This window comes from Uloborus diversus, chromosome 1 (genome assembly GCF_026930045.1).
Source record: "Uloborus diversus isolate 005 chromosome 1, Udiv.v.3.1, whole genome shotgun sequence".
NCBI classification, from domain to species: domain Eukaryota; kingdom Metazoa; phylum Arthropoda; class Arachnida; order Araneae; family Uloboridae; genus Uloborus; species Uloborus diversus.
In genome coordinates, this window is record NC_072731.1 from 160,761,555 (window position 1) to 160,780,497 (window position 18,943).

An 18,943-nucleotide genomic window follows, 5' to 3' on the forward strand; every position below is an offset into this window, starting at 1 on the left:
TGCACTAACTCCATTATAAATTAATTACAGACTTCAACAATATGAAAGAAAATATTTTTCTTCAAGTGTATTTGTGTGTCTGTGTTGTGTAAGGATTCATTCAGTAATAAATACATTATTATATTTCAGGCTAGAAAATGCTGTTCATGAGTATCTTTGTATTTTGCAATCTCTGTCAGAAAATCTTAGTCCTCAAAAACATGTTAAGGAAAAAGAAGACATAAATAAGATCAATGACAAAATCAAAATAGGACCTGCATCAAATAATTCTGAAGAAACAAGAAATAAAATGAATATGAATGAATTAGGATTAAGTAAACATCATGTAGATGTTCATCTTCATGCTTTCTTGTTAAATCAGGTAATTTCTTGTATTTCGGAGTGCTTTGAGTAAATTAAATTATATTTGATCTAGAGAGAGAGTAGTTTCATAGTTTATTGTTGGATAATAAAAAGTATGAAGTGTCATTTTTTTTTACTATGCAAATATAGAGTGGAAAGAACATTCAACATTATGAGAATGAACAAGAAAATCATATATTGGTCTTTGTTCTCTAACAAACTGTTTGAAAATTCATTCGTCATAAAATTAAAAACTTATGCATCATTTTAAGCATCAGTTATAAAGCTGAAAAGGTAACTGAGCTAGATTTTCCTGCTTCTGTCAACAATAGTAAAGGAAAGAGCTTGGAGGTTTAAAAGCATCTTTTAAGATAGTTTTTTTTAATTTGGCTTGAGATAAAAAACAAATTATACATTTCATCAATCAAAAATATTATTAATATGTTTAAAAAAAGAATATTGTTTTGGAAATAAAAACCCTAGTTCAATTGCTGTTTACTCTTCTGGAAACATGTTAAGTTTAGAAAAATTATTAAAATAAAACTTAATGAAGGAGAGCTGCTCTCAATAACCAAACTGTACAAAGTCTGATTTTTGAGTCAAGTATTTGCAGAAACAATAATAATATGGAGGTGGAATATGGGCCATATGCAACTCGTGGGTTTTACATTCACTACCTTTGTGTTAGATGAATGAAAAAAAAAAAAGAGTATATGATTTATGGGGATTTCCATATTTCAATATAAAGTATAACATTAATGACTTTTTAATTATGATTCCTATTCTATTTTAGTGGTATTTAGAACAGTGAGGGTATTTATGTTCTTAGTATTAGTCATAAATATATGGCAGATATATTGATTCTAGAAAACAAATTGCTCTCACATTATTTAAAGAAACTTTCTAGGTAATATGATAATCTCTATAATTTTTAATTTTACAAACAAGTTTATATTGATTAATTTTGTAATATTTTTCTATTTTTAGGTGATTGAATGTTATATCAATTTGGGAAGTTGGCCAGAAGCTGCTAGGTGGGCAGAATTTCTAGATAAAGTCAAATTTAACCAAAATGGAGTAAATGTGCATAGCCCTTGGAGCAACAACAATCTTTCTTACTTGAGGTGTGTAAAATGTATCCAATTCAATTTCTTCCCCTTAAATATTTGGCATAAAATATGATTATAACAGAACCTTGATTACCTAAAGCAATAACAAAGTCTGATTTTTCTTTTTTTTGCATGAACCTTGAAATAGACAATTTTTTCTGGTTTAATACAGGCTCTTCTGTCTTAAAAGAATAAACTTCCAAGACACATTGCACCCCAATAAGTTAACTGCAAACAATGTTCTATTTTTAATGTCCATCTGGCCCTATTGAGCCCAGGTGCAATTTGTTATCAATCAATTACCCCCCCCCCCCACTTGATTGGTTTACTGTTGACGTTTTAGTTTCAGGACATTATTTGTTTGCCCTTTATTACACTAATACAGTGTTTTTGTATGACCCTTCTCTTTGATTATTTATTTATCTGACTATCTGGTTCCAAAATTCATGATTCTTTTAAATAAAAATATTTCATCTTGTATTAATATTCCTGTTTGTGTAAAAGTTTAATTTATTTGCTATCCAAACTGCAAGAGTGCAAATGCTGTGCCACTGTACCACACTGCTTCCAAATGCTTCATTTTCCCCTAAATAGCTATTTTTCTGCATATGCACCATGTTTTTTTCCTTTTATGATTATGTTGTTCTTCTCACTAAGTATTGTTTTATTTTTGCTGCACAATTGCACTTTATTTGTCAAACAACTTACACAGCATTTGACTAAATTTCGCCATGGCAAAAAAATTTTTTTTTCAGGAGTTGATGACTTATAAATTTTGCCAGTTTGCAAAACGTATAAATAGTTTTCAAAAAAGAAAAAATTAAGAGCTATTTTAATGAATTTTTCTATAAAAAAAGTGATTTCATTGTTCTCTTTTTTTGTACCATTAAACTCCAGAAATAAATTATTGATGCGTAGAAAATAAGCTTTAATTAATTACATGTGTACTTTGCTCAAAATGGCTACTGAATTTGATGGCATCTTCATTGTACATTTTTACTTCCTTTTACAAAAAAGGAAATATTTTCTTCGCAAAAAAATTTTCACTCAAAAATCAACCTTAATCTCCATTTTACTCACCCCCGAATGAATGTTGAGTTTTTTTCGACTCGAGGATAAGTGCTTAAGAACGTATAGACACGCGAAATATCCATTTTGAGGATTCCTGAGTTAATTACAACGAATTTTCTCGTGACGTCCGTATGTGTGTATGTCTGTATGTATCTCGCATAACTCAAAAACGGTATGTCCTAGAAAGTTGAAATTTGGTATGCAGACTCCTAGTGGAGTCTAGTTATGCGCCTCCCCTTTTGGTTGCATTCGGGCATTTCTAAAGGGGTCTTTTGCCCCTGTTTTGGGGGAAATCATTGTTAATTTTGATGTAAACTCAAATGGTGTTATAATTTGGTATACATTTGGCGATATATCGTCAGTTTTTTGGGTCGCCAAGTTTTGTCACCAACTTGGTGACAAATTTGGCATTTTCTTTTTTTAAAATCTGTTTCATTTTGGCCACTGTTGGTGATATTTAGAGAGTAAACTATTGAATCACATCAAAATTGCCAGTAATGGGGAAGTGACATCAAATTGGAGTAAAAGGAAGTCATGTGATGCACACATCAGCTCGTTTAAAATTAATTTTAATGCTGTATTATTAATGAACTTTTAAACAAGGTCTGAAGTATTTTAAGTGAATATTAATTTTTCAGAAACATTATATTGAACATGTACTTTGCCAATTCAGATTTCAATCTGAAAAGCACCTCAATTATAATTTAGTTTTTCCTTTACATGATTCTTGCATTTCTGCAATCCTCTTAGGATATCCTACATGAATGTTTTCCGTACGAGTTCCCATGCTCTGCACTTTCTGTTATTTACTGAATTTTTAATTGTGTTGAAATCAATTATGTGAAGACTATTGCCAACAAGATAACCAGATCATAAAAGCCCAAAGTTTGTGCGAAAATATTAAGAATTATGTTTAAGGTATCATGGATTGAGTTTTATTTGAAAATCACTTGTAGTTTTTAATGATGATGTCATGTCTATGACAATGTGCATTTATATGGCTCCGAAGCTGTCGTAGATAGCCTTTGCAACTTCGGCAGCCTTATCTGTATAAAGTAGGTCCTCTGGGTCTTCTAAGCCAATGTTAAAAAGTTTGGCCTAGATTGCTGGATAGCTGAAGATGTGTTTATGAGACAGTGGGATGTCATCTGGGCAATGAGGACAAAAGTTGGTGTAACTACGCTGTCCGTCCGGAGAAATCCTCATCCCCTTTAGGTGATTTGTCCTAAGTCTGGTTACAGTAGTCGATATGACACTGTCACAATTCAAATCTGGAATGGAGTTTCTTTTCGCTTGTTGACCGATTAGTTTTTGGCCAGCAACAGCGTTGGCATCAACGAGGGTTAGGGAGTCGGATGGCTGAGGAGAATTATGGGATGCCTTTGCGAGCTCATCGGCCTTCTTGTTACCAAAAATATTTACATGAGCCGGTATCCATTGTAAAATGCAGAATTTTTGGCCAGCAATGATTTTATTTGTGAGCTCAATGATCTGATGGCTAAGTTGACATCTGCCCTTCTGGATCGCCTGCAATGCTGATCTGCAATCAGAGAAAGTGATGATGTCTCTGGCAGGCCCGTGTCCAAAATTTCATAAAGGGAGGGGTTTTGGTTTCAATGTTTTTTCGTTCTTACCTGCACTGTCAGAAAAAAATAACAGTGACTCAAATAATTAATTTCTGTTTAATGGCTACAATGAGGGGCATAGCGGTGTGTGTGGGAAGTGGGGGGGCGGGGGGTCCAAAATCTCAGAAGATGTGTTTTCAAGTGATATTACCAGTTCTATTATTGTATATTTTATATATAGTAGAGTAGACATGCCTAGTTTTTATTCGGCTCATGTTTATCCGGATCAAACTTGTATAGTTAAAAAATATATACTTACTTAAATAATAATTTAAAACTGAGTGCAAAACAGTGCTGCAACTAGAAAATAATTTTTAAGGGAGACATGTTGAAAAATAATCTAATCTGATAAGGGTGCCAGGGTTCCTCCCCCGGAAAATTTTGAAATTTTTAGTACTGAAAACGGAATTTTAGACGGTCTTTGGCTCAGCGGAAATTTGTAGAAATTAAAGGCGTGGAACGCGATAATAGGCCATATTTATTGACGTTATGGCAAGGAATGCGGCTCAGAGACTCTCCCTAATCGTTTTTTTTTTCTTGAAAAATAGATTAAAATTTATTTTTAATCTCCCTTTCAAATTTTTGAAATTGAAGTTTCAAAAACGCAATTGCAGATTAACTTTGAAGATTTTTACGAGGAGGGGATTCTGATGCTAACCCCTGGATTTTCCTAAAAAGTTCTGAAACTTTAAGCAGTATTCTAAGATATTAGGAGGAGGGGTTCAGAGGTTATTCTACTTAAATTTTTAGTTAGTTTTGTTTGAAGAACCTAATTTTTGATGATATTAAAGGAAGGCGATTCGAGGACTCTTGCTCGCATTTTTTCTGAAACTGCAGTCTCAAAAACGCAGTTGTACGACCATATTTGGTAAAATTACGGCCCTTTTAAAACTGAAACAAAACCAAACCTGAGTTTCGACGACGCAATTTTAAGCAATGTTGATAGAATAAGCGATGTTGTTCGGGGGCTTTTTCTGGAAATTTTGCGAAACTGAAGATCTGGAAACCAAAGTTTGAAATGCTCTGTAATGCTATTGGCATGGGGGAAGGGGGGGGGTTCGTAAGAGTAGCGTTTTGAAGAAGATTTTATTATTTTCAGACAAACTAGAAAAAGGAAAAAAAAAAATGCTGGGAAACTTCAATGAGAATGTTTTGTTTTTTTAAATATCATAAACAAACTTCAACATTAAAGTTAATTTTAAGTCAAAGTTATACATTTCTTTGGTTTTTATTATATTTCCACTAAGGGAGGGGTTTAACCCCTAAAGCCCTCCCCTTGGACACGGCTCTGGAACTCTGGTCCTCCCTAGAAAGATAAATCTCCAGAGCGCTTTTGATGGCTAGTGTTCACTCTAGAAAAAAAAAGGCAGGGTGCTGGCCTTTGAAAGGGACACTTTTTTAAAAAAGGGCACTATTTCAATGCGGTGTCCCCCCCCCCATCCAAGACCAATGATGCACCACTCAAAAAGTACTGAGCGCCCCCCTCCCCCGCAAAAAATAAGAGGAGAAATAACACTTAAAACACCTTGCAAAAATTCAAATAATCTAGTCTGCGTCATGACCTCCTCTCCCCCCCCCCCCTTGATCGCCATCACCACTGACTTTAGTATTAGAGACGTACCGAGTACTCGGTAACTACTCGGTACTCGGCATACTCGGCCAATTTGCCGAGTACTCGGTACTCGGCCAAATTCTGATCAGATACATGGCCAATACCGAGTAGTTGCAAAAAATTGAATATTGTCCAAGACAGATACTAAAATTTATATTAAAAAAAAGAGCAAACATTATATTTTCTGCAATAATTTACAGTTAAAATTTATAAGTCAAATTTAAATTTTGAGAATAATGAAGTTTGTAATGCTTCAATGGAATAAATCTTTATTTTAATGTCTCCAAAGTTAATAAAACTTGTTTATTAAAAATTATGCAAAAGAAAGGCAAGTATAGAAAATATGGAATTTTTATATTAAAAATGGATATTTGCTACAAACAAAAATTAGTTATAAAAAATATAAAAATACCTTTGCTTAGAAAATTAAAGGAAATAAAACAACGTTTAAAGCACTGTGCAGGAACACTGCAGACACGTGTTTTGGCGATACAAGGAAATCCTTTTTCTATGCACAAAATGGAAGCTCGTGGATTTAAAGGCATCCGACAAAAGTCGGATCTTTTTCCATTCATTAGCTCACATTTTATGCACTGAAAAAGACATTCCTTGTAACGAGGGGGGGGGGCAGAAACACGTGTCTGCAGTGTTCCTGCACATTTGTTTTATCTGCTTTTAAAAAAAATTTATGTTTGGCGGACTAGAACTATATATGATTGGTATACAATGAAACCCCTCCTAACGGACACCCCTCTTATGCGGACAATTTTTAATTCCCCAGTTCCAATGCAAATAACATTATTAAACCCCTGTCCTGGGGACAAAAAAATTTGTCCTGTTAGTGTCCACATTAGAGGGATTTTACTGCAATTTGTTTTAATTCCAACTTGATTAATCATACCTTTTATTTATTTATTTTTAATTTTAAAAATCATTTTTTGGTAAAATTTTTGACAAACAAAATTGTTTATATAATGCATAATTAAATTTCAGCAGGAATTTAGTTTTAAAAACTATTATATGGACAAGGAGGTTTACACTACTATTCCAATAAGTTCAAAATTCATCACATGTGTGTCGGTGGTTCTTCTTAAAACATAATTGGTACTTGGTAACTCGGCCGAGTCGTGAAAGGCCGAGTACTCGGCTACTCGGCCAAAGTGCTACTCGGTACGTCTCTATTTAGTATTAAATATGATATCATCCTGAAAGCGCACTTGTGTTCAGAATAGGGTTAGCTCACCTCCCCCCCCCCCCCCCACACACAAATGCCAACTAAGCTAAGCACATTTTCCACACTCTATAGGAACATTTAGCTAATGCTGAAACTTGGCTTTGGGTGTTTTCCAACACTTTTCAGGCCATAATTTTAACTATATATAAGAGTAAAAAAAAATTCTAGGCATTTCAAAACCTTTTGAATTTCAATTTAAGAAGAATAGTATTTAATAACTGACCTCCCCTTCCTACCAGAGAAACTGCCTAGTAATGTGTATTGTGCCATTAAGTATTTTAGTAGACATCAAAATTGTGATGAGTGTAAATTCTCCTTTTTTAAATATATTACTCTTCAAATAGAATAATTAACTTAAAATACTCTGTGCAGTGCTTCAAAAATGCAGTGGTAGCAAGTTGCAAAACTAAAAAGATTTTATTTTGAGTTCTATTTCCTAGTCTTGGAGTTGTTCAAATTCATAACACAAATGTGTTCGCAGATGTATGCGCTTCTAAAAGCAATGCATAAACAGCTTGGGCCAAGCTAAGATTTTTATCTCAGACCATTTTTGGGAAAATTTAATATTTTGCAATTTTAATTTTGTGATTTTTTTAAAAATCAATTGTATAATATTTATGAATGAAAAAGAAACTGCAAGATTATTTCAGTTAGAAAAAAGCACAAATAAGTCAAAAATATGCTTTTTATTATGTCAATAAGTGTTTTAAATAATCTGTTATATGAATCACACACACACACACACACACACACATATACAAAGATAATAAAAATACTTAGCAAAAAGGAAAGAATTGAATGAACGTCCTGTCAATGCGATGTTTCCATTTCAAACGTTTTTTTTTTTTGGGGGGGGGGGGGGGTTAAAAATCTGAGATATTAAAAAAATACCCTTGCATTTTAGCCCAGTAAGCTTTGTACTATGTTCTTCTTAGGAAACAATCAGAAAGTTAACTTTCCAGAAATAGATGTGAAAATATCGCTACACAATCACTAGCAATGCGCCATAATTAGCTAAGCCTAATTTCCACGTGCAGACGAAAAACAGACACAAGGGGCTGAAATGTTAGGAAATTGTCCTTTTCCCTCTCTCATTGTTGATTCTCAGAAGATCTAGGATGGGAAGGAATGAAGCAAAGATCTCTCCCTTCCCAGAAGACCCCACTCCTTCCCACAACCTTTCAAAAACCAGCCCTCAGTAGAAGCCTTTGTTTCCTACTGATAAGCCTCTTTGAATTCTGAGAATCTCATCCCTTCTTCCCCTAGGTATTTGCTTCCCCTTTTGTTTATGGGGCCGTTTTCAAGGTGAAATTCTGGGAACAAGGATAAGACATGGGCGTTTTTGCAGACGATCGCTGGGGGGCAAAAAGGGTTTTTTGAAAAGGGCAGGGCGCATTTCGCGATCTAAAAGAAGGGCAGGGCGCATTCTGCTGATATGGAAAAGGGCAGGGCGCTGCGCTCTTCAAAAACGGCCTAGCGGGAACACTACAACGAGTTCGCATGTGGAGTTTGAGGCGATTTTCCCATCAGGAGTACCGTTGCATTCCTGCGCTCCGTCTGGTCCGATGGAGCTTTCGGGGGAGCCTGTAACCCCTAGAGAGCGCGTCCCCAGGTGGTGGACAGGGGAATGTCTCCATAGGTTTTCCTTTTGGTGGTAGGAGGGAAATAAAATGCCGCGGACCAACAGGCAGAAGTCCTACCTCTCAACGCTTTGGCAATCCCCTCTTCTCTGAAATGTAGTTTTTAATGATTTTCATTAGTGAAAAACTATAGAAAAATGAAAAGTAATAAAAGGGAGAATAAACCCATTAATAATGTTTATGGAATTTTAACAGAATAATTAATTTTTACAGTATTTTTGCATGTAAATTAAAATTTTATGAAATATTTTTTGTTTTAGTTGCTTGTCATCATTTGAAGAAAAGACTTTCGGCTGTGGCAAAGAAGAATTTTCTGTCGTTGATGATTTAAAATTAAACAGTGAACCACAAAACTCATTTTCATGGACAATAACAGAGCAGTTCAACAAAGCTCAAAGTCTTCTTATGTCTGCAGCTCTTGAGTATGATAGACATTGTAAGGCACCAGATTATTTGTAAGTGTTATTTTAAATTTTCATCAATTCTATTTTTATTAAAATTGTCTTATGGGAAAAAATGAAATGGTTTTATTGCCATTTAATTAAAATGTTTTACTTTTTTGCAAATTTAACAGAAAATTGATTCCAGACAAGATAAATGAAGCAAAAGATGAGATTTTTAAACTTATGAAACTTTCAACATTTAACTGGCCCCCTCATGCTGATGGAAAAGTAGTTGGACTTTTCATATTAGCTTCATCCTTTCAATCCCCAGAAAAGGTTTGTGTCATGTTTGGTGATATTTTGTTCTATAAATCGTAGTTTTTATGTACTTGCATATAAGAAGTAAGATTTTTTAAGATTCACAGGTGAGTTTTGCTTCACGTTTAATTTGATTAATGTAAACAAAATAAAATTTATGAAAGTCTAAATTCAATTTTAATGAAAAGATGTATTTTGTTAAAATATAACTTTGAAGGAAATAATTTACATTCCGACATCCCGGTTGAACATTTCAGAAATCTGGCAAGCCTAAGTATTGGCATCATTATCATCACTATAATTATTACTATTGCCAAGCATTATTATTATGATCATCATTGTTATCATAATCATTATTATTTTCAGCACCACTTTATACTTATCATCGTCATGAACATTTTTATTATTAGTATTATTTTTATTATCGTCATCTTTGTAATACAGGGATATCAGGTGATTTGTTTTTCATGGAATGTAATTTTAATGACAGTAATACAGTACGTTGCAATTAAATGTGGTTGCAAATTTTATCAAAACTACATCACATATTTTTGAACTAAGAGTATTTTAATAAACTGCATTTGAATAAAATGTACACAAAAGAACAGTAATTAGTACCTGAACGAAATAACAGCTTACAACAAAAACTCACTAAAGAACAAGTCGTTATTTTCCTTTAACACAAAAAGCTTGAGATATAGAAGTAGATATCATTTTTGAAAAAATGAAGTTAGGCCTGTTAAACTATTTAAATTTCTCACATGGAAGAAAAGAGGATTTTTAAATATATTTTTAGTATAAATTATTGCATAGAGATATTCACAATTTATTAATAAACTTGATGTGCCTTTTCTCTTGTATTTTTATTGATTTTTTTTCCTAGGCATCATCAATTTTATTTAGAGACAATGTCAAACTGGACCCTTCTGATTGTTACAGTTCTACTTTAAGTTTTCTGTTGTCTTGGGAAAATGCATTTTTGCATCTCAATTCTGTAAAATCTGTTGAAAAATTTCAAGGTGAATATTTTAATTTTATTTCCCTTTTTGTGCTTTTTGTCTTCTATGCCAAAAGTTTAGTATTATTTCTTTATTGATACTTCTCTATTATTTGTTCTTACTTAGCAAAATCTGTTATATTTATAATTATATTTTAAATTTAGTAAATGATTCTTAAATGAGAAAAATCTTATAAGAAAAAGTTATTAGGTGCCTTTCTTACTTGGGTGGAGTTTGTTTTGCTGATGTATGTGACCAATTTGTTTGATTTGTTTGGCATATATTTCTTTAATAAATGCATAATTCTTAAACATTCTTCAAGTATGTAACAAACTATTGTTATCATGTTTCATAACAACAATTTGAGATCACAAAGCTTAATGTTGAAATTAAAAATGTTTACAGATGGTTATTTTGATCTTTTAATGAGTACTGCCAGATTATCAAGAAAGCAACAGAATTTGAAAACATCCAACAATTTGGTTTTAAAAGCATTAGATTGTCTTTCAAAATCATCTCAGTACTGTGGCCTTTTTAATGTAACTACGTCAGTGAAAGATGAAATATTGGAGATGAGCACCTTACTAAAAAATCTTAGAAATATTTATCCTCAGAACCCCAATGAGAAGCTTTTAAAAGTTCAGAGAGAAGGAGCCAAGTTACTTCGCTGGTATGTATGTTTTATATTTTTCATTATCTTGAAATATATTTTTAAAGCAAGTTACAAAATATCTCTTTTCCCAAACTTCAGCTTTGGTGATACTGATAGCTGTACTGAAGTACTTCTTAATAGCATATCAACTACTGCAAGGCATCTTCAAGATCCAAACAACCATCTACCAAATTCTGTATGTAGTCATCTTAGTGAATTAAATTCTAGGTAAATATCTTCTCTTTTTTTCAAAAAAGTATTATGTGTTAGAATAGAATAAAATGTATTAGCATAGAGGTTGCAGAATTTTTCATTATTTTTTTGTGATAAGCCATAATAACACCCAACTGAGAAAATTCTTTTATTGAACTAATTATTTTGTTAAATCAGTTGAAATATCTTGAAGCAATGGGGTGAAGCAACAGCCCGTTATAAACATTTGGTGATAACTTGTAGAAATAAGTGAAACTGTTATCTGTTTTGTGGCAAGAAATGGTAATAGTAGCTCTTGGCTGGGATGTGATAAAGCTCAAAGCTTTTATCAGTCAACTTACATTTCTTTGCTTCGCATGATCTACGTTGCTTTCTGTGATATTTCCACCCTTTGTAGTCATTGAATGTTTCAACAAATATCTTCATGTCACTGTGCATGTATGGTGAATTAATGTGTTGCTGTAATTGATGAATTTTACAGTACTTAAGTTATATTAACTTTTATTTTTGCAGGTCTATGCTGAATTTAGTGAAATATATGTTACAAGATTCGAAAAATTTAAGCAATCATTTACAAGATAACTTTGATCTGTCTTCATCTCAAGAAAGTCACACATCAAAGTTGTTGTACAATACTGTAAATGAGCTTAAGCAGACTACTGGAATGAGCGAACTGAACAAAAATGTCTACTGTGGTAAAGATTATTTTTATTTTTTATTATTCTTTTATTTCATTTTAAGTTGAAAAAGTTATTGGAAGTGTCAGAGCAATATTACTGTATGTATAAAACTATTGTCGAGTGAATTTTATTTTTATCTGTTTTTTTTTTTTTTTTTTTTTAATTTCCTCTAATATTTCTATTGACATTCTTCCTAATACCTAAACATGTCAAATTTTACATTCGGTATATGACCAAAAGTTTCGCTTCTCTCCAAAAGTTTCGCTCACCCTGCAAAAGTAAGAGCATTTAGAATCAAATGTTAAACCAAAATTCTCATCAGTAAAAAAGAACATTGGGACATTGGTGTCACTTCAGCTCCAGTGTTCTCTAATACCACTCTAATTGAAGAGATTTCTCTTCTGTCTCTTACTTTTGACTATAAGCATAAGACTTTTCATTGTACTTAGTATATAGCAAACTTTGAAGTGAAAGAAAAAAGAAAAATATCAAAGCCAAATTGTATCCTAAGTAACATTAATTATTTTGTTATTAAAGAACAGTAAGCACTTTCAAATTGTCCTAACTAGTCTTTGAAAAAACTCATTTTATCCTTGATGAGTCTTTGAAAATGACTTTCAATTCTGTGGACAAACCATGAAAAAAACTTGAGTTGAGGTCTATGACCTAATATGACTTCTTTATAACAGCTTTAAGTTTTGAGATTCTTTTAAAGTTGTCTGTTTGTCTGAGTAGCTGGTAATTTATTGTTCTACAGATTTTTCCAAAAAGTACTTAAAACTATCACTAACTGTTAAGAGCCCTTATGCACTTTTCTTTAAAAGTCATAAAAAACCTGAAACAGAACCATGAAAATTCTCCCAGTTCTAATTTTTTTCTTTAATAATTACTCATATCCTTAAAAAGTTTTTAATGTCATGTTCCAAAGGTTTTTAATGTCATGTTCCAAAGTTATTAATGTCATGTTCCAGTTTTTATGAATGTTAAAAATTTCTGAAAAGGAAATTGTGCTTAAGTGTTTTGTTACTGGTCAGATAACCTACAGTCTATAATTTTTTTTTAAATCTTAAATCTCATCAAGTTTATTCAGTAAGTTACTGCCCTATAGCCAGGGCTGAAGCAGAAATACCTAAAATACACTGCCAGCTCAGTCATTCCATCCTAGGACTGCAGTTTCTTGCTCATTAGCACTCATCAGCCTGGAATAGGAAGTGACTGAGTTAGAGGTGGAAAACCTCTTAAGGGAGCCAAGACAGCCAAATGAACTGGTAACTAATTACAGCACTGTTAAAATTAGCACTGACCAGACGAGTGACCAAAACAATGATTCTGTTCAACTCGAAGATTGAAGGCAATGCATGGCCAACTCAGTCACTTCCTATTCTGGGCTGATAAATGCTAATGAGCATGAAACTGCAGTCCTCCGATGGAAATGGAATGGCTGAGCTGGCGGTGTATTTTATGTATTTCTGCTTTAACCCTGGCTATAGGGCGGTAATTTACTAGAAAAACCATGCTTTGCCTTCAATCTTCGAGTTAAACCAAACTATTGTTTCAGTCACTCGTCTGGTCAGTGCTAATTTTACATTAGCTACCAGTTTTTTTGGCTATCTTGGGTCCCTTAAGAGGCTTTCCACCTCCAGCTCAGTCTCTTCCTATTCCGGGCTGATGAGTGCTAATGAGCACAAAACTGCAATTTTAGATGGAATCACTGAGCTGGCGGTGTATTTTATGTCTCCTCAAGGTGATCAACACTTCTATTTGAAAAGCATTTTGTTGCCTTAGAGCAACAGAGACATTTGCTGATTTTCTGCTGTTGCATTGAGGAAACAATATGAAAGTGGCTTAAAATGTTTTCAGTGTAGCTGGAGTAACATATAATTTTATTGGGTCTGTAATTAAGCAAGATATATTGTTTATTATTATTATTATTATTTTTTATTTTTAATGATCAAACCAACATAAATATTTAGCTTATAATATAAACTCATAATAAAGTTCTCATTTTTTTTTACTTAGCAAAATTGCTAAGAATCAATATTAATTGTGTAAATAATTAGCTGCTTTGAGAGGAGGAAGGTTAAATAAAGTGATGGGTAAGCTTGTGTCTGAAAAAAAGTTGTTGCTGATAAGTGCTATAAAATAAACAGGCTGTATTTTAGCATGAAAAGGCATATAAAACTGCCAATTAAAATATTGCTTAGATTTGCCTTGTTTCAAGTGTCATTTTATCACTTCAATGTTTCTAATAAATTCATGATGAATGTTTACTCCATGTTTACAATTTGGTTACATTTTTACTGCTTGTTTACAATTTGATAACAGTTTGCTTATCATTTTCTAAAGCAATTTATTTTGTATTTGAAATTATTTAAACTAATTGATAACTACTGTCCAACCACGGATTGCATAGAATTTTCAAATGTTCAAATAAGACGAATCTATGTGAATAAGGGGGAAAAGTAAAAATTTGACGCTCGTATTCCGCTGATTTGATTGAGATTCTGCTTCTACAACAGCTGACATCGGCAAAAAATAATAGATTCGTCCATTTCCAGCTGTAAAACTGATGTTTGTCTTTCCATACAATCCGTGGTCAGACAGTAGTGTACTGTTATTTTCCCCTTATTTTACTTAAGAAGCGATGTAGAAGATGAGTTAGCACATTTTGTTGAAAATTTGGAGCAAATGTTAGTTGAAGTAAAAGGGTGACTTTTCCTTTAAAAAATTCTTAAAAGGTAAATGCTTATAAAGTGCCTTTAAAAACAGTAGTAAACAATATGCACTAAAAGCTAGATCATGTAAATGACATATCATTATGTATTGCATTCATTATAGCATAAAGTTTAATAGTTAAATTTTATTCTTTTTTTCAACAAATAATGGAAAATAAAACTTTATAGATCTTCAGCAAGAAAAAGTTGTGAATGATTCTGATTTCCTCCTGGGTCAGTTGCTTCAACTCAGCATAAATCAATGTCCATCTCTTGCAAAATCATGGTGCAATTTTGCGTCATGGTGTTATGGATGGGGTCGGAAAATCGTAAATGTAGCAAAGTAAGTATCTTTTTTTTTATGTCTTATTATTTTTAACCTCTTAGAAATGGGATTTTCAGTGGAAATTTAAAATCGTCCTCTAACCTGACGGAGAAACAGTTTTTAAATAAAACCTAGGGGGGGGGGGAATAGGAGAGACTGGGGATACTTGACTTTCCCCACTTTAGTTTTCAATTTTTTTCTCTGCTGCAAACTATCATTTTTTTTCCTCTATCTGACAGTATTTTTTTAGTTGAAATTAAACAGATAGTTTTGGTAAAATAATGTTTTTCAATAATTTCATAAAAAGATCATGTATCCCCACAACAAGGGATACATGATCCCTTCATGGGGGATACTTGATCCCACTGTAAAAATACATAGACACTTCATTAGATCAGGAATTTATTTATGGATTTTAGTTTTCTACATTATGTTTCTAAAAAATAAACTCTATTTCTAATTTCCTTTATTAGATTATAATAATGTGAACACAAAATAACATGTTTTAAATTCCACTAGGATATTTGTAAAAAAAAATGTACACAACTTTAATGAACTTGTGATGCTTTCGATCAGTTACTTATTCTCCAATACAGTTGTAAGAAACATATTTTTTAATAAAACTGACATTTTTTTTAAAAGTAGCATAATGAAGCTAAAATTAGAACAAATAAAAAATTAAAAAAAAAAAAGGATGACAAGCAAAAAAAAAAATCAACTTATTTACTTCTGGTCCTGGTCAATAATAAAATTAAGATGTTTATCAATTGAATTAATTTTAAAAAAAGAGGGAAGAAAATGTAAGTATCAGTGTACTTATAAAAAAGAAAAGAAAGCCTGTCATATGTTTTCAAAACCTAAAAAGTCAAATGCAAACAATTCGTTTAATGTAATTCTTAAAGTTCCGCTTAACCCAACTGAATGTGTGCAGCTTAACACATTTTGTCAAATTTTCAGGAAAAATAGATTGTTTAAGCATATTACCTTTTCGCTTTAGAAAAGTTATTTCAAGCTCTATACATCCAACTTTGCATTCTATCTACTAATGAGTAGGACTCGACCGATGCATCGGCGCCGATGGTTCAACAATTTAGCCATCGGCATCGGCGGCCGATGTTAACTTGGAGAAAACATCGGCCCATCGGCCTTAAAAAACATCGAAAAGCCGATGGAATAGGCCGATGTTTTCGAAAAAAATGGACCTTTGCTGTTTTACTTTTTAATACTAAGAAAAGGGAGTTATTGTTCTCATATAAAATTGTTTACTTAAATTTCAGTATGAATTTCTATTTTAATCACCCCTGAAAGAGTTTTCAATACTGCATTCAGGTACCAAACAAGTTAATTTTTGCGTTGTTTCTTGCAGCAGGATGTACGTATGTATCTCTTGTAATTCATAACTCAAAAATGGTAATTTGTAGACGGATAAATTTTCGCATGCGGGGTGTGCGTACGTATATTGCCAAATTTGAGACCATGGAAACAAATTTGAGATGGCGATACCGGTTTTTGTGTCATTTTATTAGATTCCCGTTGAACCGACGGTAATTTTATATTTTTCGATACTTGTAATATGAATCACAGTAATGCAGTCTTTCTGTATCGCTTCGGCGGAGTTACAAGTTTGAGGCCCGTCGAAATACATTTTGGGGCCCTATTTCTCTATCACAGAAGTTGTAAAACATTTATCATAAGCATTTTTGTAACTCCTACGGTGCCCCTAAGGTTATGGGGCCTCTCGCGCAATTGCAGCATTTGCTATATTTTAAACCTGCCACTGCACGTCAAAACAAACTCTAGTGAGGGTTTTGAAAGGGTTTTTCTGCTCAATGTTTATGATTATTTTGAACTCTATTTTTACGACTATATTTTGAATTTCCGAGAACACTTGCGTGCCCCTCCTCCCACTCCCTCAATTTCTGAAATCAAACTCTAGTTGTACTTCTGAGTTGCTTAAAACTAACACCATTCATAAAATTAGAGATTTTTTTTTCAAACTTTTATCTATTGTTTAGAAAGAATTCAGAGCATTAATGTAAGAAATTGATTAAAGACGTTTTGAATGGTGACATAATTCGGAAATCAAGGAGATTTTTGAATTTTTTCTTCGGAATTGCTGCAGTAGATTCAAAAACTTTTCCGAGGCGTTGGTGGTAGCGGTTCTGTACTAAAAAAATGAGGCCGAGGTTAAGACCGCAAAGTGTGAGTCACTCCAAAATCAGAGGGTGACCACCCCTAACCCTCCCTCGTCGTTTTAAGCATTTCTTAAATATCTAGCGATTATTTATTTTGGTTAAGAAATGTCATTTTGCGTATTTCTCATACTTGTTTCATCTATATTTCGTAATGCGCCATCTTTTTTGCATCATTAATAGCGATTGATTTCTTTTCTGTTGTAAGTAACTTTTTCCGACAGTCGAGTCGCAACTTACGCGAGGAATGCGTTCCAAGACTCCTCGCGTAAGTCGAAATTTCGCGTTGTGGAGAAATATATATATCCATACAAATTTTTCAAAGCATACCAAATTCTTTTAGACACTTATAAACACCCCTTAAACTGCTCTAAAGCATTCCTCAACTATATACTGCATTTTTTTTGCATACAGAACTGAACATTTACTGTATTTAAAAAATAAAAAAGTTTTATTCAACATGAAGTACTTTAAGATGTACAAAATAAAATGACCAATAGGAGGGAAAGACACACAGAGGTTAAAACAACACGGTACGCGCAGTATGTAGTAATACTAAAGCGATGCAGTATAACAGTACTGTGCAGTAAGATACAGTAACACTATTTAAGAATTAAAAAATGAAGATGGTAATGATTTATGCTCCATGATCAGATCGTTATTCCTATCTAGTACATTTTTAAATACGGTTGCTTCGCGCTTCGCCTTTTCTTTCATAACGTTTCAATTTGTGGCAACATCTCCTCTTCCTGACCTCTTTATTAATACACATTACAAGAGCAGCTTCCATTTTCATAATATTTACTTTGCTAGACTGCTCTGCAAGCTTCAATATTGAAACCAAGTTCTCCACTCTTACGAATATCTTTTTGTTTTGACTTTTAATTGTACGCATGGAAGATTCACTCATACTTATTGTCGTGCTACCGTCGACATTTTGTAGTTAGTCATCGAGAATCTTCGTTTTTTTTTTAAACCGGAAATTTTCTTTTTTTCCCATCATCACAAACTTTAGATAAAAGTGCCACCAAGGTACCATTGTATTTCATCAACTTTAATATTGAGAATGAAAAAAAAATAATAAATGAAAGATGCGGAGTGGTTATTTGATGCACTAACATAACGATGACTAGACTAGTTTGGTGTATGAAGTTTGACTGTCAGTGATGCTTAAAGGGATGTAATAACATTCAAATGAAATCAATATTTAGTAGTCAATAACGAAGCTGATACTGTTGGCATAATTAAAGTTAAGTTTAAAATCCAAAAGTTAAGATATTTAAACTAAGCCAACATTAACTGGCCGTGTAATGTCAAGTTGGAGACAAGAGAAAAAAAAAACATATTTCAGAAAAATACATTTATTAAATATGACTAGAATTTTTATAACATCCCCATAAAATAACACCCCCAAAATATCATAACAAAAGTGGTTCCAGTAAATAAAGGTAAAATGTCACCAAAATGTCGATGTAGTCGCTGGCCGGTCCGAAGGATCAACTTGAAGACACACAAAAGGTCGCCCGGATCACACTTCAGGAATGTCCGTAATGGAAAGGCAACATTAGACAGTTCGTAGATCGGTGAACATCTCAGGTAGACACATAGGAACTCACTTCCCCGGCAATATTAATTGGCCGGACACAACACAAGTGTTTCTTCACCTGGACTCACTAATTCCAGGACTTGGAAGATTTAGTTTCACATACCACAAAAAACCCCCCGCTAGCATCGCGGGGAAAACCCCCCCCACACGTGAGCCGGACTGGGCTTCACGATCAAAACAACAACTGGGGATCGTTGAGAGAAGAGAGCCTGCTGCTCGCCCAGAGTGC

The 18,943-nt window shown here is 33.1% G+C and overlaps 1 protein-coding gene across 1 annotated transcript in view; it reads left to right on the forward strand.

Moving 5' to 3' along the window:
* Positions 1–18,943, forward strand: part of LOC129216614 (serine/threonine-protein kinase SMG1-like) — a 248,709-nt gene that overhangs the window by 73,722 nt on the left and 156,044 nt on the right. The window contains exons 26-34 of the mRNA XM_054850834.1: positions 130–361; positions 1,330–1,466; positions 8,894–9,088; positions 9,208–9,304; positions 10,218–10,353; positions 10,738–11,002; positions 11,084–11,212; positions 11,711–11,892; positions 14,781–14,934. Coding sequence (XP_054706809.1) covers positions 130–361; positions 1,330–1,466; positions 8,894–9,088; positions 9,208–9,304; positions 10,218–10,353; positions 10,738–11,002; positions 11,084–11,212; positions 11,711–11,892; positions 14,781–14,934 — 1,527 coding nt within the window. The remainder of the gene's footprint in view (positions 1–129; positions 362–1,329; positions 1,467–8,893; positions 9,089–9,207; positions 9,305–10,217; positions 10,354–10,737; positions 11,003–11,083; positions 11,213–11,710; positions 11,893–14,780; positions 14,935–18,943) is intronic.